The 23,032-nt window shown below is 43.7% G+C and overlaps 1 protein-coding gene across 2 annotated transcripts in view; it reads left to right on the top strand.

Annotated features, from left to right (window-relative positions):
* The first annotated feature begins 1,280 nt into the window (after positions 1-1,280).
* The window catches only part of PCDHAC2 (protocadherin alpha subfamily C, 2), a 42,497-nt gene continuing 20,745 nt past the window's right edge, over positions 1,281-23,032 (top strand). For both annotated transcript variants that reach the window (XM_046667360.1, XM_046667359.1), the window contains exons 1-3: positions 1,281-4,126; positions 12,879-12,937; positions 15,759-15,847. In XM_046667360.1, the coding sequence (XP_046523316.1) occupies positions 1,568-4,126; positions 12,879-12,937; positions 15,759-15,847 (2,707 nt within the window). In that variant the 5' untranslated portion in view covers positions 1,281-1,567. The remainder of the gene's footprint in view (positions 4,127-12,878; positions 12,938-15,758; positions 15,848-23,032) is intronic.

Genomic DNA, 23,032 nt, shown 5'->3' with positions numbered 1-23,032 from the left:
GATTTTAAACTCCTCTGGAAGAGATGAGAGGGCCTACGGAGAGTGGATGTTCAGAACAGAGAAGCAGAGGCAATGACACAGCACAGAAAGCCTTGCTCTGATCATTCTGCCTCCTTCACTGAAGAGACCTGGTTGTCCTTTTGTTGCGTCTGCCGCAATACAAGGGGGACTCTTAGGGGAACTGAGGCCCATAGGTGTAAGGGAGCCTTATATTTATGGAAGAAGAGCTGCAGCTATTGAAATTGCTGTGTATTGTAAGATAAATGCGTCTCCCACATTTTGCTTAATAACAGCAGACTTTTCACTGCAAAGCATTAATGGAGTTGGAATTCCCGCCAGGCTTGGGAGATCAAGAGTAACTCTCTTGATGTAACGGTTTTGCAGGCTCTGGAAGACATTGTCATCCATTAAAGAAAAATTTTAAAATCAGTCCTGAAAGAACAAAGAAAATGTCTTGGGTGATAAATGAAAAAGATTTGAAGTAAAATAAGGAAAACCTTGAGGGAAGAATCTCTTTCGAATTCTACTAGATTCTCCCCACTATAATCAAAAGGGGTCAAATAAGAGCTTAGCTTGCAGCTTCATGGAGCCAATTTTTTAAAGAGAGAATTTTAAAACCTGAAATATTGGTTATCTGCAAAGGCATACAACGAAAGTAAGGGCCACATGGATAGGAGCAGAATTGAGTGTTTGGATCCCAGGATGCTAGTTTTAGGCTTGCTGCACGAAAGAGGACAGCGCTTGCCATCCCCCTGCCTTTGCCCTAGGAGTTGAACACTTTCTGCAGTACTTAGGAGTATTCCAGGGAAAACATGAGGGACAGGTAAATAGTCCCCATCATCAGTAACCCCAGAGCGCCTCCCTGGCGTTCGTCTCCTTTGAACGTGGAGCCGCCGCCCATGCACCCATACTTAGCTAAGGCCCTCAGTTTATTTTGCTGAATTGCGCTTGGAAATCTTTTCCTGGGGAGCTGATAGTCCGAGTCCTAGAGATTTAACTGCTTTTCCTAGAATAATCTCCTTACAAGACCCGTTAAGCAGCCTAGGGACCGCGGAGACTGGATGAAAATGACGGTGGGGGCAGGGAGAAAGGGAGTGGCCGTGTTTCCGCGGTCTGCTGGGATTCGGCAGGTCCAGGGAGAAGGAGCCGGGGCTGGAGCGGTTGGAGCGGCTGATCAGTCCAGGTCGCGGTCCGCCACCTCGGTGTGGAATCGGGGCCGGACTTGCTGAGCACTCCTTCCCCTCCCCTTCTGCTTCCTTCTCCCTCCCCCTGGAGCAGCAGCGGCGGCGGCGGCGGCGGCGGCGCGGCAGGAAGCGAAGCCAGGCTGAGCGACTCCGAGGCGAGCGGAGGAGCTGAGATATGGGGAGTCGGCGGGGGCGGCGGGGCCAGGAGCCCCACGGAGGGCCTGCGAGGGGAGCGGCCCCCGGCGTTTGCTAGCGCGTGAGCCGTGGGGGAGCAGGCGCAGGGCGGCACGAGCGGAGGTAGAGGCGGGGCCCGGGCGTGGAGCGCGGCCGGGGAAGCTGCTGCCTCCGGCCCTGCCCGGCTGCCTCCGCCGCGGCCGGCGGCTATGGAGCTGGCGGGCAGCAGACCTGGGGCGACAGAGCATTCGCGACTCCGGCTGTCCATGTCCTGGCTGCTGCCGCTGCCTCTCCTGCTGCTACTGCTGCTGCCAGGCCCAGCGACCTCCCAGCTGCGATACTCGGTGCCGGAGGAGCAGGCACCCGGAGCGCTTGTGGGCAACGTGGCTAGCGCGCTGGGACTGGAGCTGCGGCGCTTGGGGCCGGGCTGCCTGCGCATCAACCATCTGGGTGCGCCCAGCCCGCGCTACCTGGAGCTGGACCTGACAAGTGGAGCGCTCTTCGTCAACGAGCGCATTGACCGGGAGGCGCTGTGTGAGCAGCGGCCTCGCTGCCTGCTCAGCTTGGAAGTGCTGGCGCACAGCCCCGTGGCGGTGAGCGCCGTTGAGGTGGAGGTATTGGACATCAACGACAACTCGCCGCGCTTCCCGCGGCCGGACTACCAGCTTCAGGTAAGCGAATCGGTGGCACCTGGAGCGCGCTTTCATATAGAGAGCGCGCAGGACCCCGACGTGGGCGCCAACTCGGTGCAGACCTACGAGCTCAGCCCCAGCGAGCACTTCGAGCTGGACCTTAAACCCCTGCAGGAGAACAGTAAGGTGCTGGAGCTGGTGCTGCGTAAGGGCCTAGACCGCGAGCAGGCTGTCTTACACCACCTGGTTCTCACAGCTGTGGACGGGGGCAGCCCAGCCCGCTCGGGCACAGCACAGATCTCTGTGCGTGTCCTGGACACTAACGACAATTCTCCCACCTTCGATCAGTCCACTTACCGCGTCCAGCTGCGGGAGGACGCGCCCCCAGGCACATTGGTAGTGAGGCTGAATGCGTCAGACCCGGATGAGGGCTCCAATGGCGAGCTCAGGTACTCCTTAAGTAGCTACACGTCGGACCGGGAGAGGCAGCTCTTCAGCATCGACGCCAGGACGGGGGAAGTGCGGGTAAGTGGAGCGCTGGATTATGAGGAGGCCTCTTCCTACCAGATCTATGTGCAGGCGACTGACCGGGGTCCAGTGCCCATGGTGGGTCACTGCAAGGTGCTGGTGGACATCGTGGATGTGAATGATAATGCACCAGAGGTGGTGCTCACGGACCTGTATAGCCCAGTGCCTGAGGATGCTGCACCTAACACCGTCGTGGCCCTTCTCAGCGTCAATGACCAAGACTCAGGCCTCAACCGGAAAGTGAGTCTGGGCCTGGAGGCCACAATGCCTTTCCGACTGAATGGCTTTGGAAACTCCTACACACTGGTGGTGAATGGCCCCTTGGACAGGGAACGAGTGGCTGCCTACAACATCACAGTGACAGCCACTGATGGAGGAATACCACAGCTCACATCCCAGCGGACACTGCGGGTTGAGATCTCTGACATCAATGACAATCCACCAAGTTTCCAGAAGGACTCCTACTCCATCTACATCCAGGAGAACAATTTGCCAGGGGTGTTGCTCTGCTCTGTGCAAGCCACAGACCCGGATGAAAAGGAGAATGCAGAGGTGACCTACTCCCTCCTGGAGAGGGAGATTCAAGGGCTACCAGTCACCTCTTATGTCTCCATTAACAGTGCTAGTGGCAGCCTTTACGCTGTCAACTCCTTTGACTATGAGAAGTTTCGGGAGTTCTTTGTGACTGTGGAGGCCCAGGACAAGGGGAGCCCACCACTGAGCAGCACTGTGACCGCCAATGTGTATGTAGTGGACGTGAATGACCATGCCCCTCACATCCTGTATCCTACCTCAACCAATTCGTCAGCAGCCATTGAGATGGTGCCTCGGACTGCCCCTGCTGGCTACCTGGTCACCAAAGTCATAGCCATGGACTCAGACTCTGGGCAAAATGCTTGGCTCTTTTACCATCTGGCCCAGTCTTCTGACCTGGACCTCTTCAAAGTGGAGCTCCACACAGGAGAAATTAGGACTACCAGGAAGATGGGAGACGAGAGTGGCACCACCTTCAACCTGACTGTGGTGGTCCGAGACAACGGAGAGCCATCACTGTCAGCCTCTGTGGCCATTACAATAGCTGTGGTGGACAGAGTCTCCAAAATCCTCCCTGATACTCAGAGACATGTTAAGAGTCCTCGGACATACTCTGAAATTACACTTTATCTAATAATAGCATTAAGCACAGTGTCTTTTATATTTCTTTTGACAATCATTGTTTTGAGCATCATCAAGTGCTACCACTACACTGCATATGGCACTGCGTGCTGTGGAGGCTTCTGTGGAGTGAGGGAGCGCTCCCCTGCAGAACTGTACAAACAGGCCAATAACAATATCGATGCCAGGCTACCGCATGGCCTCAAAGTGCAGCCTCACTTCATTGAAGTGCGAGGGAATGGCTCCCTCACTAAGACCTACTGCTACAAGGCCTGTCTGACAGCAGGCTCAGGGAGTGATACTTTCATGTTTTACAACACAGGGGCCCAGACAGGACCGGGGCCTGGGGGAACCCAAGCAGCAGCCGGTGACAGCAGGCACCTCACAGGCCAAAGTGGGCCGAGTGCCGGGAACCTGATTATTCTCAAAAACGAGGCTGTTTCTCAAAATGAGGTGAGGTAGCAGTCAAGGGGTCTTCAACAAAGTCATGCATTTTTCACATATCCCTCCCCCATATCATGTGGTGGCTTTATCGAGTTATTAACAGTGACAGAGGTTATCTGGTAAACTGAGTATATATATGTAGTATGTGATTTGATTATAATTTACTGTTTCCTCTCTAGAAAAATAGCACCAGAGAATTGGTTTTGCTTTTCATCTTATTTTCAGATCTATAAAGCCCTGACCATAAAATTGTTTGAGAAATGAGGATTGGTCTTAAATATTTGATGTTAAAGCACAGCTCTGTGGAGAAATAGAACAGGCTTGAGAATGAGATGATGCTGTAGGGAGTAATGTTATGAGATTCAAAGAGAAATGGCCTCTGTCCTATTATCTGCAGGGAAAGTTCTCGTTTGAAATCCTGTAGAAGTGTTGTTTTTTACAAAGCTCTGGGACCTTTAGAGGCCGTGGTGATCACCTCTGTATACTGTTCCTGTTTATACCTTGGACTGTCTATGGTGAAAATTATCCAGTTAATATTTCCAGTAATTGCACTGAACTAGTGCAGAGGTGATCAAGCCGTAGAATGTGGACCTCACCCTGAAGCCAAAGTTTGCTTTGGTTGTTTGATGTGCTAACTCTTCTGTAGAGGTTGTCAGAGGAAATGGTTGATGGTAAGGCAGAGAGACCAAGAACCAATTTGTATGGTTGGCCAGGGAGATATTAGAATGAGTGGAGTAGGGACGTGGGGTGCTGGTGAAGGTCAGGACCAGCTGGGAGTGGGGAGAAAGAAAAGAGGAAAAGAACTCTCCCATTAGTCACCTTTCTTGGCATATAATTCATTGTAAGAGGATTTCCCTACGTTTAACTTGAATGCCATCTATAATCTTCTGATTTCCTATTGGCAGTACCTAAGGTTTTGATGAGGTGTGAAGTAGCCTCTTCAAGCCCCTCATGTCTTTAAGTTAAATGACAATACTCTGACATGTTCCAAAGCACACGTTCATTATTTGGATCTAAAAGTTGGTTGCAAAAGCCTTGGAAAATGGGTGGCTTACTGTACATGAAAGACAGGTGTTAGTGAGTACACTGATTTTAAGTTTTAGGTAGACGTAAGAACAGCTTGCTCATTATTATGAAGAATGTATGCAAATTATTGACAGGGCATGATGTGTAGATGTGTTTGTGTCCATGCGCATGCTTGAAATAGTAGGGATTTGCTTTGTGATATTTTAAACTTGGATTTCAGAAGCCAAAATTTTGTCCCATAAATAGCAGTGAATTGTTATCACCCCAAACAACTATTTTGTAGCTAGGACTTGTGCAGCTACTACAAAATGAGTTAGTAATATTTGTCCCTCCTGTATTTTTTTGTGATGTATTTTCATTGACATATTGCTGTCTTTTTATTAATGTCTGTATTTTCACATTCTAAATTCATACTAATCTTAAAGTAGTATATAAGCACAGAGAAAACAGAGATGGCTTAGGGGGAGAATTTCCCATCCATGTTGTAGGTAGGTTTATCAGAACAGCCTGATGTTAGTCAGTGCTGAGCAGCCACAGGAGGCAGATTGCAGATTAAGAAAAACAGGGAAAAATCAAGGAGTTTCCAGAATTCTTTAGAGGATAGCTTTTGGAAGCATATAAAAGGCCTTAGCTTTAAATAAGGATGCTGTAGACATTTGCTTAAATTCCTGTGCAGCCCTTTTGGGCCTGGGGTGGGCTGCAGGGTGAAGAGGAACCAACAGCAGGCCTGGGTGGGCTCAGTTTTGCCCCCAGCTGTGAACCGGAAGCTCCCAGGATTGACATTCTTACCCTCCCTCTCCTTGTTCAAAGCTTGGGGCAATTTGATGCATGAACTATTTCTGTCTTACACTGACCTGCCTGTTATTATGTACTTTGGTACACAAACCTTTAATCTAGGGAGAAAATTATGTCAGAAAAGTGCTTACTCCTGTGAGATTTTGCCAGGAGAGTGCATGATTTTAATAAAGGCAAATTTCTGCAGACACTTTTGGAAATCCAGTGAAGAGTTCTAAAATCTACTGCGCCTGAAATTAGTGCAGTTATAGGGAGAGAGTGAGTCATGTTGTCATAGCGTGGCAAAATGGGAACAAAATCACTCAACTCTGAAAGTCACTGCTTGATCAACCTGTTCAATTTCATGTTAGGCTTTCTCTTTTCCGTGCCCTATTACTGCAGGTGCAGGAGGGTCCTGGGGTGCAATTAATGCCATGTGCCGACATTGAAGTTAGATGGGGATTGGAAAGGATGAGTAAGGAAATTTGCACTCACTGACCACCCTGCTATATAACAATGTTTTGCTTTGCATTATATGTATGGTTTCATTATCTGTAAGTCATACATTAAACAAACATTTATCCAACCTCTAGCATATGAGGAAACAAGCTCAGAGAGGGTAAGTAGCATACACAGTCACAATCACTTAAAAGTGGTACTTTAAGTCATGCCTGTCTGACTCCAAAAACTGTGCTTTTTGAAATAGTTTTGAGTAAACAGAAATCCAAGTGTTTATACTCCTTTTGATTTGGGATACTCAGGCATTTAGGCTACCACTGGCTCACCTAGTACTATAAATGAACTGCTTTGGAAAAAGAGTCATTCCTTCCATAGAAGTAGGTCACAAATGGATCAGTGAGTAAATATATTTTTATTTGTTTTACTATTGGCAAAGCCTGTTAAGATCTTTTATCTCTGTCTTTCTCTGATTTTTCTCTTGTTGCTTTTAAACATCAGCCTTTAACACCAGACTCTAATCTTTTGCTGGAGTGAGCTTATTTCACAAGCCACTCGTGTAGTGAGGTTTTTCAAGTAACTTTTGGCAATGGGGCAGAATTTCTCTTTGGAGACTTCTGAAAACCTGTTATTGAATGTAGGTAGTACCCTCTTCAGAATCTCCAAGAAAAGGAACCAAATCTTAAGGTGGATTCTGTGCATTTATGGTCCTGTGACTGCTAGTGACTCACTTTGAGTGCTCTGGGCAGATTTGTCCAACTGTGGCAGTGGGACCAGTTGGCATAAGATGTGGAAGTCACAAAAGAGTAGCAGAAAAGAGTTGTTGGCGTCACTTTCACTTATTTTAAAGCAATTTGTAGTTACCAAATCTTCAGTTATTTCTGCCATTGAGCGTACATATTCACCCTAATTCCAGATATAGTGACCTGAAAGGGTTAGCCTTTCTTTCAGTGGCACCTGATTTATTCCCCCAGGACTGACTTTTCTATCTGGTGACTGTCCTGAACCAGAATTTACGCTTACTGTAAAGTGGCATGGTGGTGAATTTATAAAAACTGCACCATGGTCAGAATAGGCAAGGAAATTGTATCTGAGAACTTCCATTCCAGTGTTTCATCCTCTGATGGTCACATCCACATCCTCTGAGTGGGTGGGGCTGTTTTGTTTTACCATTTCCATGTTGGTTACGGGGCTGTTCTTCTGAGAAGAGATTTGTCTTCTTTTGTCTGATAATATAATAATTTCTTCAAATTACCTCCTTCCTCCCTTCTTCTGCAGATCTGCTGAGCCAGATGGAATTATGGCTAAGCTCTTCTCTGTCCCTTTATCTTGCACATATTCTGACTGATGAAGAAATCTATTTATTATAGCTTGAATGTCATTGGTCTACCCTTTCCTCTGACCCAGGAGTGAGCGTCACATGGGCATCTGGTCTAACTCAGAATGCTCTGCAGGGACTCAGCCTGGCATATTATAAATTGTCTGTTGGCATGCTGTCTGCTTGCCAGAAGAGCAGAATCAGTTCTGGTTACTTGCCTTGGTTGGCCACCAATTTTTGCTCTCAATGAGAGGTCAGGATGATGTCAGTTTGCAAATGTTTGAGGAAAAATTGCCATCGCCACGTCCAGAGGTTTAGCTGAATTTAGTGGGGGTTTTTGGGTGTCTTTCAATGTGACTTGTGTAGGACTTCACCTGGCCCAGTCTGCCCATGCATATTATAGTATGAATATAAATTTAGCTTATTCGCCTGATATTTTGAGCATTATAATCTACAATCATGATTTCAAAAATCAAAGGTCAAGAGGATTCCTTGGCAGTGTTTTAAATCTGCTAGCCTAAAACTTATACTTTTTTTCTTTCAAGAATTTGAACTTGACACATGCAGAGAAATATCTGACATTGCAAAGGTGAAGAGAAAGGATAGTTCCTTGGCACATAAGTGACATCAGTTCTTTTCTGGCCTTGCAGGGTCAGAAGTCTGGGCTCCAGGAAGTTAAACTGTGAGGGAGAGTAACTGCTGTGCTAGCGGGCTGTGCGCTCAGAATTAAGCAAACCTAGCATTTACTGTTGTACTGGCGCCCGTTAGGTATATTTTAAAGTTATGTTTATTTTATTTTTTTGCTCTGTGGATTAGAGTTGTAAATGACTGTTTTCAAAGGCAAATATTCACCTAGAATTCTCATTTTTATCACCTTTTCATTTTGCTTTACTGGAAGACTAATATGGAACTTAACAATGATTATTTTCAATGTTGTATTCCTTTTTGTCTTAGTGACCAACAGTTTATGTATTCATTTTCTATTGCTTTGTAACAAATCACCATAAATTAGTGGTTAAAAAAAGACTCATTTATCACCTTACAGTCCTGCCTGCTGCGACTAGGTTCGCTGCTCGGGTCTTCACAAGGCTGAAATTAACACGTCAGTGGGCAGAGTTCTCTTCTGGAGGGCCTGGGGAAGAATCTGCTTTCACTTTCATTCAAGTTGTTGGCAGAATCCAGTTGCTTGAGGGCTGAGCTCCCCATTTTCTTACTTACTGTTGGCAGGAGGTCACACTCAGCTCCTGCAGGTTGCTCTCAGGTCCTTGGCCCAGGGTCCCCTCCATCTTCAGAGCTTCTTCTCTCACATGGATTCCCTCTCATACTTCAGATCTCTCTGATTTCTGTCTCTGATGTCAGATTTAAAGGGTTTATGTGATTAGGTCATTCCAACTCAGATGACCTCCCTTTTTTTGAAGCCAACTGTGCCATGTAACCTAACCTAACCACAGAGTAAGATCCATCATATTCACAATCTTGGAGATTATGCAGGACATGTACACCAGGGTATGGAGGTCTTAGGGGCCATCTTAGGATTCTGCCTATCACAGTTTATATCAATGATCACAAAATATCACTGTGAGAAATCTGCAGTGTATACGTCCTTAATAGGGTCCTATTAGGAAGGAAAAGGAGATGCCACATGTAGTCTCATGTCTTGGAAGGCCATTTATTGCTAGCTTCAACATGGATTTCCATGATAAGAAGATAACATATTATTTCCTGAGGAGTCCTATAAGTTATGACATAGCGTATTTTTTAACCTATTTTATTTTAAATTTTTTTTTGGAAGAGGTGATTCACCCTTCTGTGGCTCAAATATTCTATGGTATAAATAATTAATACCATTACAGGGTAAATTAAATCTTTGTTATAATTTTGATAGAAAATTAAATATATTCTTCTTCTTCAATAATACTACATCGCCCATATGAACTACCTAATTCAGTTTTTCCACATCGGGAGTTTTTGTGCCTATTAATTTACTAAAGGACTAAGCTTTGAAACAATGAACATACAGGGGGTTTTCACCAAAGAAATTCAGCATAGTCCTGGGATGTACCATCCAAGTGTTAGAGAACTGAGCAATCACAGTTAGTTCAAGGCCTTGATATATCTCCACTGTGTGGGGTATATCAGTAGTCAACATTTCAACTTGAATTTTTCCAAGTTTAATCAAGTCTGGATGAAACCTATGTACATTTTATTACTTTTAATTTTGTATTGTTATTTTTATTAATTTTTGTGTGTATGTGAGGAAGATTGGCCCTAAGCTAACATCTGTTGCCAATCTTCCTCTTTTTTTTTTTCTCCCCAAAGCCCCAGTACACAGTCGTATATCCTAGTTGTAGGTCATTCTGGTTCTTCCATGTAGGATGCCACCACAGCATGGCTTGATGAGCAATGCGTAGGGCCACGCCCAAGATCTGAACCTTGGGCCACCTGAGTGGAACGCGTGAACTTAACCACTCAGCCATGGGGCTGGCCCCTTGTATCATTTTAAAATAAATCAATATCTTGGAAACCCAAAAGTTAAAAAAGAGAAAGAAAAATATATGTCATTCCATGTAAATTTATTTAAAACACAGATTTCCACGCTAGGAAGACCTAAACATGTTTATCAGCCAAACCCACCAATCAGGTAAGTGATTTAGTCTCTCTACAGCTCACATTTCTCATTTTGTAAATTTACGTGCAGTAATGTTGCCCTTGCAAGATAATGTATTTATTTATTTTTAAAGATTTTATTTTTCCTTTTTCTCCCCAAAGCCCCCTGGTACATAGTTGTATATTTTTCTTAGTTGTGGGTCCTTCTAGTTGTGGCATGTGGGATGCCACCTCAGCATGGCCTGATGAGCAGTGCCATGTCCACGCCCAGGATTCGAATTGGCAAAACCCTAGGCCGCCAAAGCGGAGCACACAAACCTAACCACTCGGCCACAGGGCCGGCCCCAGATAGTGTATTTATTCAAAAACATTTTAAAAGTTTAAGAACCTGAACCCTGCTAGGCTCTGAAGACATAGCTATGTATTATGAATATCTGAGGATGTTTATATGTTTTATGAACAACACGGGTATAATCCCTTTTATAGAATTTAAAATCTGAAAAAGAAGTGTTAAAGTAAATGCAATAATATATATAAAGTGCTCATCTCATTGCCTAGTATTGTGGGAATACTTAAAACATTAATTACTGTCTTCCTTACCTTTTCCCTACCTGATCTTGCTGCCATAAGACATCTCATGACCATGATTCTGGCAAATGAATCTGAGAAGGATCTTGTTGCTGACGGACTGTAATAGAAAATAGCAGCTTGACAAATTAAATGTCATTGAGGAAGTGAGATTGTATAACAAACTGAGTTTCCTGGTCATTCCTGCTAGAACTGTGCCTTTCAGCAAAATTAGGTTGGTGATTTCATTCCAAAGATGAAGTTGCAGCAATTTTCATCATGAATGTTACCCAATCATAGAAAAATTGGCAACATTTACTCAACAGATGTCAAAGTCTTTCTTGAGGGAAGGTTCTCACAGCTGACAAGCTGACGCTAGTGCTGCTGATGGTAAAGGGGAGAGATGGTGATGATATGATTAATAAAAAGTATTTCAGTCATATTTTCAGATTTACAAAGTGATTTGCAAATATTTTCTCTTTTGTTCCTTCTAACAGCCATGGTAGAAAATGAGAATCCCTTTATTTCATCTGTAGATAGTTTTATGCTACTTTATATGGAACATCCATAGCATTTTGTGAAATTGAAACCCAAGAATGAAGCAGCTTGCATGTTCATATCTTGCCAGCAGAGTGGAAGGGACTAAAGAGGGCAGTTAGTGTATGGGGACATTTGAGGTATAGTATCCCAGAGATGTAGCTATTTCTGGGCCTTGACTTTGGCTGACTCTCTGCATACTATCTAGCCATCCCAAAGTCTGTCTGGAAGTTGAGATGCTGATCACTACTTCCCTAGGTGTTGTGAAGAAGTGTGTTTATGAAATACTGTGCATCCATTGAATACACTATAAGAATGACAGGAACAAGAACTATTGACATTTTGAAATAGTTTAGTGGTATTACTATAGCTTTGTGTATACCAAATATGATAATTATAATCCAGGGAAAAATATAGAGTACAACCTCCATCTCCTCATCTTTCCACTCAAATAGACCTCAGTATTCAGTCACAGGGCCACTTTAATCTCTGCCCATGAAAACACATCAAGAGGAACGTCTATCCCAGGTTTTTTATAAAAATTTTTTTGCTAATAGATACAAGATAGTGATGGTGATTGATTTTGTCCCCAGTGATTCCTGAGGAGCTTCCAGTCAGCACATAATTCCCAGACCATCTTTAGCTGACTGTATTTTCCTCTTTGTCCCCTCCGCTTTGAACTGACAGTTTGTAGACAGAGGGCAACAGATCTTCCCAATCCACAGGCGGTGCCGAGTGAATCAGGTTCTTCTTGGGTTTCAGCTACTCCCTGTTCAACAATCAGAGCTTAGTGAACGGCAATTGAGTGAGGAGGCAGAGCACTCAGAGGAGCAGGGAACAAGCATACTTCTCTGAAAAGGATTATGTAGCAAAACAAGGTCAAACTCTGCAGTGGTTTGTTTTCCTCTCTCTAGTATTCCTCTTCAATCAGCAGAAGAGGCAGTTATCAGTTGCTGGCGTTATGACTAGGCACATCCATCCTTGGTCAAACATGCTGCAGTCTGCAGAGCCAGCAGCAGATTGCAGTCCTCTGCAGTCCAGCCAGACCAGCAGAACGTGTGTAGTTGTGTGCCCTGTTATAGCTAGAACACCAAATTGGGGATGTTCCCTTAATGGGGCATTTGAGGGCAGAAATAATGAAAGCTTTCGCTGTTTCAAAACAGACTGCCCATCCCCTAGTGCTGCTTTAAGAACGCAGACCTGTGTGGGGCAAGGCTAATCCAAAACCGATCCTCACTGCATCATTAAATCTGGTTTTCCATGATATTCAGTCTGCGCGAGGACCCTGATAAGATAATTTCATTTTCTCCTGAAGTGCTGTATAGATGGCTATCATCTTAGAGTTGCACATGAAATGGATTCTTCAAACCCTTTTTAGATGCATGGAATATTTAAGAAACGACTAATCAGTTAACATCAGCACTGGGAGATCATTGTTTTGCCATATTAACAAAAACTCTCTTTGTGATTTTGCAGCCACGACAGCCCAATCCTGACTGGCGTTACTCTGCCTCCCTGAGAGCAGGAATGCACAGGTACGTATTTCCCTCCTTCTTTCACTCAGAAGTACCTTTAGCTTTGTGTGGCTCAGATGAACTATGTCTCCACAGGCAGGAAGCAGCTGTCAAGACTAAGAAGCTTTAGTTGCTTTGCCAGGGGAATGCCATTATTTTTTTTCTCTGTGTCTGTTCCTTGAAACATTGGAAGTGCTCAGTGCCAAATCTTATCAAGTGCTAGCAAATAAGAATCTCGCATAAGATCACAGAGACAGGCTACCATGTACTTTCATCAAAATTTCTATAAGGAAGCAATTCCAACTTCCTTTATCCCTTCTCCACCTAAACTTTCTGTCCCTCCCTTAAAAATTGTAATTAATACTGATGCTTTTGAACTTGAGTACATTGTGCAATGTATATGTACATGTTGTCTACCTTGGTTTTTTATCACACGTTAACTGTTATATCCTATCAACCACTATAATTGGTTGTGATTCTTGTTGGTGTTTATCCCTGTTGAGTTAGAGTCTTCTTATCTTCTCCATCTCGCAGCTCTCTTATTGCCATCAATGGCATGGGCTCCTCAGAGGTTGAGCCATATGTAGGGCCTTTATTAAATATCTGGAGACCAAATCTAGCTTACTGTAGATTAACCTAGAGTAATAGCATTAATCTAAGACTCAGATTAAATATATTTTTCCTTTCTCCACTTTGTCTCTTTGACAGTAATTGATGAACTACCATGATTCCCAGAGCTGATGTAGTATCCCTGCCATGGGGCCAAATAAAAGATTCATGATTTGTGAGTGTCTTTGGAAACCAAATGAGGGGGCCAAAAAACTAACGATCACTACTACCAAAAGGATTTAGTTTTAAAGAAGAAATAAACTCCAAACCAAAGCCCGTCAGAACATCTGGGCAACTCTTAAGCAGATCTTCACCAAACCTAGATCAATTTCTCAGGAGACGGCTTACAAAATATGTGTTGAGTTAATGAAAAATTAGCTCTAGCCCATGAAAAATGCATTAAATTAAAATAAATTAACATATTCTCAAGCACTGCATTACAAATTGAGCAGAAATCATTATAATGGGTGCTATTTCTGAATGAGAAGCAGTCAGTGAAGGGCTGAAGATTGGTCGTTGGCTTGGTGAGATGTCACTTTAGAACCTGGCCAGAAACACTCACGCAGCTGCGAGAATACTAGGTTTCAGAAGGATTCTTCATATTTCTTAGAGACCAGCTTGTGCTTTTGCCTGCATCTGAGCTATTATGGTGGAGCCACACAATGGGAAAAAGCATGGTGTACAATACCAGCTCCTTCTCTCCCGATTGAATTGGTGCTCTACTGAAAAGTACCAAAGCTATGAGGTGCACCTTAAAAACTACGTTTAAAATAAAGTACTAAAACATATCACTTCCTGATCTCATTTTCAAATGGAAAAAAAAAAAAGCCAAATGTGCTCCTATTCAGGTTTCAGTTAAGATATTATAAGATTTAAGTAGGATAAGAAGTGAAATAAAAATTGAAGCTAAATCTAATTTATTCCTCACAATGTAGTTCACTGAACATATATTAGAGTTGTGAACTTAAATAATCCTCATTTTTTTCACACACGTGCTTGGCTTCTTGGCCTTTCCAGTCTCAGACACCATGTAACTGTTCCTTTAAAATTCTGCTTTGAGCTGAGCTGGTTGCAGGGTAGTACTGTCTTCAGAATGAATCTGATTGAACCTGTATAATTTGCTGGCAGGATCCAGGAACACCTGAAGGATATCAATATTTGGAAAAAAGAGAAAATTCTAGGGTGTAGATAAATGAAGGGAAGGTAAGCAATAGGGTGCAGCTTAATGAGTGGATTTCCTCTAGACATGTCATTTGAAGTAAAAAAGTAAGAGAATATTGAACTCATAGATGGCCTCCCCCGACAATAGTTCGTGTTTTCCTGTTCTCTTGCCTCACGTAACCACTTCAGATGGTATAAGTTATTTTTAGTAACTTAATTTGCAAGATAAACCAGTTTAAAAGTGCCTTCTAATTTTGAGGAGGGTTTTCTTGGATGATATTTACTCTTGGGGTCCCATTTGTTTCTTCTTTTATCAATTCATCCAACAAATATCTGAGGGTCTAATATGTGCCGGCATTAGAAATGCATAAATGAATATGATGTTCTCCCCACCCTTGAACAGTTTATGTTCTATTTCTGCTTCCTCTAAGGGTCTCCCAGTCCCTGTCTCCCTCCCTGCAATATTTCATGCTGAGTTAATCTCTTCTGAACTGGGATCCGTGAGTAGTGTAATAGGCTTCCTCTAGTCCCAGGAAATGTAGGGCGGGTCATCTATGAGTAAAAGGTACAGAAAGAGTAAAACAGAAAATAAGGTTAAGAATTAATTGGGTAGCCAAACTGGAATAATACTGCAGTTATCAGCAAATAATTTTCGTGTGTTTTCCTCTTTGCTCTAAAAAACCTAGAAACAGGAGAACCAGCAAGAGGGGATTGGGGCTTTTCAGAACAGACTCTTCTAATCTGCTTCAGCATTAAGATGTTAAAATGGCATTAGCCCCTTGATGGGATTCCTGTTAGATTTAGTGAACACCACGTGGCATTAATGAAAACCAAAGTTGCCATAAAGATAAAACATGTTTATTGTCTGAATGGTATAGCAGGCAGTAAGTCAGCAATGCTTTTGCAGTTTATGCAAGGTGACTACTCAGCAGTAATTGCTTCAGTTCAAGCGTGAGTAGATTGTGTTAGCTGCAGCCCAGCCTCCAGAGATATAAGCACTTTCTGAGGGTGGAAGGAGATCTGGAAAGACATTTGTGATCTAACCATTATTTGGGTCTATGTGTTTACTCAGCTCTGTGCACCTGGAGGAGGCTGGCATTCTACGGGCTGGTCCGGGAGGGCCTGATCAGCAGTGGCCAACAGTATCCAGTGCAACACCAGGTAAAGACCCAGGGTCTCTCCTTTCTTGCTTGTGTTCTGGAAAGCCATCAGATGACCTGTTTTTGTAAAAGCAGAAATGTTAATGGCTCTCTTTTCATTCTTTCTTCTTTTCCTTACATGCATACCTTCCTTACATACATGATTATTTTGATTTTCTACTTAATGTCCTTCAGGAGTTGAAAACAGATAACATAAGGGGGTGTGTATGTGTGTGTGTAACATTCTTTTATAAAATAACCAGATACCTTTCAAATGCTTAAGCCAACCAAGCTACACAGAGAAGGTCTGGTGGCCTCATGGAGAGAGATGACACTGTTAGCAAAGATCTTTTGGTTGAAGACAATGAAAACCCGCTCAAAGTTGTAAGCAAAAGGGAGCTAGATAAGTAGGTAGGTAGGTAGGTAGGTAGATAGATGGATGGATGGAATGGAGATTTTCATGGTGGTGGAAAGTTATCAGAACCAAGGTACCACTCTCTTTGACTTCAAGTTAAAGTCAGATCTGCTTCTTTCTGCACGTCTACATCATTCTGCAGACTGACTTTTACTGCCTTGATATGCACATTGCCAAACATGACCACCTCCCAGTTTCTTAGTTCAGATGATAAATGGAGACCAATTCCTAATTTAAACTTTCAGGAAAGAGAATCCGCCAGGTTGGATTGAGAACCCATTGGCTTGGTGAGCAAAGAAAAATTGCTAAAACTCAGTTTTTTCAGTTTCTTTATTCTTGACCAGTCACTAAAGCAGTGTTGTATAATAAAAATATGGCTTTGGAGGCCCATCCCTGTGGCAGTTTTCAGAAAGGAGGGATTATGGAGACTACGAATAGTGTCTACCATAATCCTCTATTAATAGAACATCATGATGATGATAATAGTTACTAATTATTGAGCCATAATATATCCAGACACTGTGCCAAGCACATTACATGCATGATCTCACTTATCCCTCATGACAATCTTGCAAGGAATTTATTATATCCACTTTACATATGAGAAACTGGAGACACAGAGAGGATAAGAAACATACCCAAGTTCACATAGGACGTAAGTGGCAGAGGTGGAGTTCAAACACAAGTGTGTCTAGCTCCAAATCCAAGTGTACCCATTGCTTTATATTCATAGCATGGCTGGTTGCAAGAAGCCATCCAAATTCAAATATGTACATACATACATAACAGATGACATAGGTGTGTATGTAAAAAGTTCTTTCCAAAAATAATCAGGTAGCTTTCAAATGATTAAGCTATCTAAGTAACATGTGCAGATAAGGGCCCATTTTTGCTGGCAACTCTAGGGGTTTTCTTTGATTCTAATCAACCAGCATTTGCTATTTATGAATATTGCATAATTCAACTAAAAGTCACATTTTTCAAAAAAGCAAATGCACAAGTTAAAGTAATTCATTAAAGAGCTAATATTACCAGATGGTAAGGGGAAGAACATAAAATAATTCATTGACAAATCAGCAGTGATGGAGTGAAGAAGTGATGGAGGAGGAAGTGGTTTTAGACTACCAAATAGTGCAGAATGAGGAGGCGTCTGGAAAGGTGAGAACTACTCAATCAAAGCAGCCACATGAAATCATGCCCCGCTATCCTGCCCTCATTTCAGGGTTTTTCTTGTTCTCAAAGAAGCTCTGTGAGTCAGTGTAGTGAGCCAAGAACTAACTTTGAATATATTCTCCCTTTTCACTGATGATGCTGATTGGTGTTTATTTCTAGGCAAAGACAAAATAGGAACTGTCTACTGATTATTTCATCTGCCTCTGGGCCTCTGAAGCTCTCTCCTTCAGATTCAAAAGAATGTTAGGAAGGAGTCCCCATTTCTCCCCTTCCCTACCACCCCAGCTTCTCTTGTCTAAGCCCTTCTATCCAGGACCACGCCTGGCTGCTGACTCATGCATCAGAGTCCTCATGGACTGAGCTGGACAGAGGTTACATCTTCCATTTACTCCATGGGTGACCTAAGCATACTTTTCAACATACCTCTGCACCATGAGATGCTCCTCTGCCTTCTGCTCTGTCCTTTTGATACTTTTAAGGTATTATGACTCAAAATATGTTATATACTATTTGGAGGGAATATGGCATAAAGATTAAGATTATAATTTGGAGTCAGATCTGAATTGAATTCCAATTCCAAACTTTTTTGCTGGGTGAGCAGAAGCAAATTGCTTATATTCATGTTTTCTTAATTGCCCCATCTGTAAATTGAGTATAATAATAACACCTATCTTACCGAGTCGCCATAATAACTAAAGAAGAAAGAAAGAGCTGAATATAGTGCTTGACATATAATGCTAATAAATGTCTAATCTTCTTCTTTTTTTTCTGGGATACTTTTGTGCAATCTATGATTGATTTGGCTGCTAACCTGCTGACCAGAAGTCAGTGGTTCTCATTTCTAGACCCAGATACAGACCCTCTAAGGTTGTGTGGATCATCCTGACATCTATACGGTCCAGTAACCCTCAGCTGCCCTCCTGAAGATGGAATGAGGAAGATTTATTAGTTCCGTCCAAAGAAAAAGAAAATGCTTCAAAAAAGTTGGTTGTTTCCAGTTGCAAGTGGAGCCTGGCTTTCATTGATTCTCATGCCCTTAGTGCATCATGACAAAGGCACAGTTGCTTCCAAAAGGCTTCCTCCTGGTGCTTGAGCCTCTTACACTTGTGTCTGAGACCCTCTTGTGAACTAGCACCTTCCCACACCAGCACCCACGACGGCTGCAGCCGTGGGCACAAAGGGAGAGAGGCTGGCTGTGCACTGATCCTCATGCACGTGTGTGCTTGCAGTTGTTTTTCCTCCATTGATGAATTCTTTTGCTTTGTCACTAAACTGTTCATTTACTTTCACTATGTGCAAAAGCCTAGAATAAGACGGCACGCTCTGAAGGGATCAATGGGGACATCACCAGATGATGCAGGATAAACAAGTCAGGCATTAAATCAGTTAATCCTGATTTCTGGCCCCTTTTTCCAGCCTTGCCTCTGTCTTAGCAGATCTGGGCCACGCGCTTCGTAATTCCTTAGCAGCTTCTCGTGAGACTGAGCAGAGAAAGAAAATGAGCGAAATAGGAAGTGCCCAACCGACAGTTACAGCTGCTTCTTCAGATGGAGGAAGGTGTTTGTTGGGAGGGGCGTTAAAGGGCCAGTCTTTCACATTTACAACTCTAACTTTCTCAGTGTGGATGCTCTGAAGAGATTTTAGTGAGTGCCCTCTTGTGACCAGTTCCTAGAGGAAATCCAGAGAGGTTATAAAAAGACTGCCCCTGTCTTCTAAAGATCTGGTCCTGCTCGAGGGCACCAGGCTGGTTGGCTGTCTTCTGTGGGGTCTTCCTCTTTCTACATATCATGGGATTTCAGGACTTACCTAAGGCAACAGCAAATTATTTTTGAAATGGGAGATATTCACCGTTTTCAAAAAGGCTCAGGGAATTCCAAAACACACAGCACTGCCAAAGATAGCATTATAGCTTGTCAAGCAACACCCCACGGATCCTGGGACTGAACAGTGAGATTAATTAGATAGGTAAGGCAACTAAGAGGATGAGCTTAGTTAGAGAGCCTTGGTTTAGTGACTAGACAGTGTTTCTCCAAGTGTAGTTCCTGGAGCAGCAGCACTCACAGTACCTACCGAATCAGAAATTCTCAGGATGGAGCCCAGCAATCTGTGTTTTAACAAGCCCTCCATGTGATCCCGATATGCCCTAAAGTTTAAGAACTGGTCTAGAGTCGAGAGTAAATATTCCTGAGTTGTCTGGTATCTTTGGAGGCTCAGAAACACGGGAGGAAGGCATCTGCTTATGATTCTTGCATGAAGCAGGAAGCCTTTCCCCATATGGGAGGGATAATCACTAAGAGCTCACGCTCCGGGTCAGGATAACCCTCCTTTGAGTTCCAGCTTTGCTGCTCAGCAGTTGTATGTCCCTGGGAGCTTTACTTAAGTTTTCTGATTCCCAGTTTCCTTTTCTGTAAAATGGAGATAATAGTCGTGTCTACCTTATAGGATTGTTGCAAGAATTAAATGAGATAATACGCACGTATTACAGAGCCTGGAGAACGATGTTCAGTAAATGGCAGCTATTTTTATGGTTTTTCAAGGTTTGAGTCTATCCTTCAGTTTTAGAATTTAGGTCTTAGTTGTTCTGAGTAGTCTCTGTGGGAAGGCTCTATTATAGAGATTTTTTTTAAATGCCTGTCTTTTTGTGTCCTCGGGGGATTATTTTGCCCTGATTTGCCGTATCTCTTTACTCTGTGGAAAATGGACACATTATGTGCCCTTGTTCCACAGGGGGATTTATGCTCTTATTTGTCTTAGAGATTCCTGCCTCTCTGACAAAATCCTCCCTCTCTGCACCCCACAGAGGGGCTCCATGGAGACTCCATCTCTGATCCTTCCCCAGAAAGGAGCCGCGATCCTTAAGTTTTCTCCAGTCTATTTTGGAGTACTGCCAACATGAATTTTTCCACTTCATGAGTGAGCGCAGCCTCAGGCCGTGTTCGAGAATTTAGAAAGCGTGCTGTTCCACTAACCTGCTCACCCTCGACTTCTGCCGTTGTCATGGCAATGATAGTCCTGGGAGGTTGTGCATATCATTACTAGGAAAAAAAATGAGATCCGTGATCTGTGTGGGTGGGGCAGCTCCCTCCTGTCAGTGTCCTCCCCTCCCACCTTGGTCTCGGCCCAGGTGCGCCAGCTTGGCTCAGTGGTCTCCAGCTGAGGAAAGTGAGTCCTTGTAAGATGCTCTTTTACTTGCTGGGTGTGTGGAGCTCATCATGGCTCTTGGAATTCTCTATGTAGCTTATGTTGTGTGTTCTGAACTGGCTTGGAGGGAAGGAGCAAGATGGTGTGGGAAGGGAAATGAGAATCCTCTATCTAGGAGAAGCCATGAAGCTTAAGTCTTTGCTGGCTCTGTCCATCCATGACTTTCTTCATCTCATCTATTTTTAATGATCGTGTAAATAAAAAAACTAGAATGATGACGTCCTGATTTTTCCGATGTTTAACATTTCTCTTTAATGAGTGGATTCTGAGATGGTTCTTGCCCTCCCTCTTGTGTTTCCTGCACCTCTCTCATTTTTCCTACACCAGCTTTCCAGGATCGGTAGCCCTGGGCAGAATACAGTCAGGGTTGAGGCCATGATACATAATAAAAGAATTTCTTCCCCAACAGTGGCCCAAAACAGATCATGTGACTCCTGAAAATCCAATCCCATGAGCACTCAAACCTTTGCTCCTGGGCATACATTTTAGAGGGTGTGGTGAAGAGAGGAGAGCAGCAGTAACTGTTCCCTCAGGCTGCGGTTTCCTTCAAAGCCCACAGGTGCAGAGAAGCAGCTAATGCACGGTTGGGAAATGGAGACTCATTATGGTTCTTTCAGTTAACATTGATCCCTTTAATGTGCTACTGGAGCAATACAGTCTGGCCCCTGAAAACTTCATCATGAGAAACAACTTTTGAATATATCTTAGAAAAATAATTCACTTTATTCTCTTTTTATTTAAGAGTGTTGCGTGGGACAGGAGAGTTTCCAAATTACCCTCCCTTCTAATTTTGTTTACACACTAGCCTTTGTAGTTTTTTAAGCCCCTTATCAAAAGGGAAATTCAAGTTTATATTGGGGACATCCTGGGATCACAAAGGAATAAGGAAGGGGGGGTCACCAACTCTGCCATCTGACTTGGCTCATAGGCCACCTGTGTGTCTGAGAGCTTTGTGGGGAATAGGAAGTGGAGTGAGAGCCTACACTTCATTCGGTAAGGAAGATTGCTTGGATTGTTTGGAATTGGTGGGCTTAGAGCTCCTCGCTGGGAGGTGCTTGGACAAGAAGGACCTGTTTATGGCCTGGGTTGAGGACAGAGGAGTAGTGGTAGCTTATAATTCCTTTAAGCTTTGCAGCTCCAGCAAGCTTTGCCCTCAGTCTCACTGATTCTAGTAAACTAGAAATGAAATCCTGTCCCCAAGAATGGTAAGGGTCTTTAATGGCAAATATTTTCAGAGAAACTCAGCACAGATTCCCCCCAAAACTTGAAAAGTTAATTTTCACAGAGGCAGTTAACTTTGCGGTTGAGAAGGTCCTTGCCTAATCTGGAGGAACATATTCAGGTCAAGCACTGGCTAGAGACTAGGGGCCTCTACGGAAGGGTCATAAGAGAGCTCATTGCCAGGAAGCCTGGCAAAGGGCATGTGGATTGGAGAGGAGCCTCTCTCTGCCTTAGCACTTGGAGCTTGTTACTCACAGGCAGAAAAAGGAGCGCAAGCAGAGATCAATGCTGTTCCACTCTTGTCTCAGTGAGACCAAGAGCTTCCTCAGCAGCAGCCCTGCCTGGAATGGTCTGTCTCCAACAGAGTGGGCTAGGTGAGGGTGGGAGAAGGCAGTCCTGAGGATGGCAGTACCAAAGAAAATAAGGGGGAAAAGGACGTTTGTGCTAGTATTAAGATAGGAAATTGAGAGCTTTGTAGAAGTCAGACTCAAGAGGCGTAGCTCTAGAGGGTTAGGATATGAAAAGGTAACTTTTAGGAACCAAATTTGGATCCACAAGAGAACAGGGATGATGAGAAGCTTATTGTTACTAGAGTCATGTCCCTTGACTGCTGAATCCCAAATATGCACCTTGGGCCTCCCAATTATAGCTGCCATTGAATGTAAAAAAGAGCCAAGCAACCTTAAAAAAAAAGTAAAGCCTGTCCTGTACAGAAAGTCTGAACAATCAAGTTTGTTGTAAATAGTCCAAGAAAGTCTGCCAGCTTCAGTTTACTTCCAGCACTGGAGCAATCCTGTGTCCAGAGCTGTTGCTCTAGGTGGCATCATGGGCCAAGCTGAGTAGTGAGGTGACATCCCCAAGTCTTCTCTCTTATCTTTTTTGACTCTGCATCATAGATACTGTCTTACCCAAGAATGCACGTGTCATATCTCTGCTCCCATAATCACCTGGGGTCACCTAAAAGTCTGTGGCAAGACAAGAAGCCTGAACCTGTGTGAATGAGTTACATTAGACACACACCAAGATACAAGTCAGGGAGCTCTGGGGGGAGAAGAGCACCAGGTATGTAAACAGCCCTGAGATGGACACCTTTGAGCCTGGGAGCTTGGTTGTGTTTGATGATGAGCCATGGAATACATAAGCTCCCTTCTCTCAGCTAAGGCCTGTTAGCAAGGAATTGTGTGTGTCAGTGGGAGG

This window comes from Equus quagga, chromosome 7 (genome assembly GCF_021613505.1).
Source record: "Equus quagga isolate Etosha38 chromosome 7, UCLA_HA_Equagga_1.0, whole genome shotgun sequence".
Lineage (NCBI taxonomy): Eukaryota > Metazoa > Chordata > Mammalia > Perissodactyla > Equidae > Equus > Equus quagga.
Note: the sequence above shows the minus strand (reverse complement) of the source record. Positions and strands in the feature narration are given on the sequence as shown.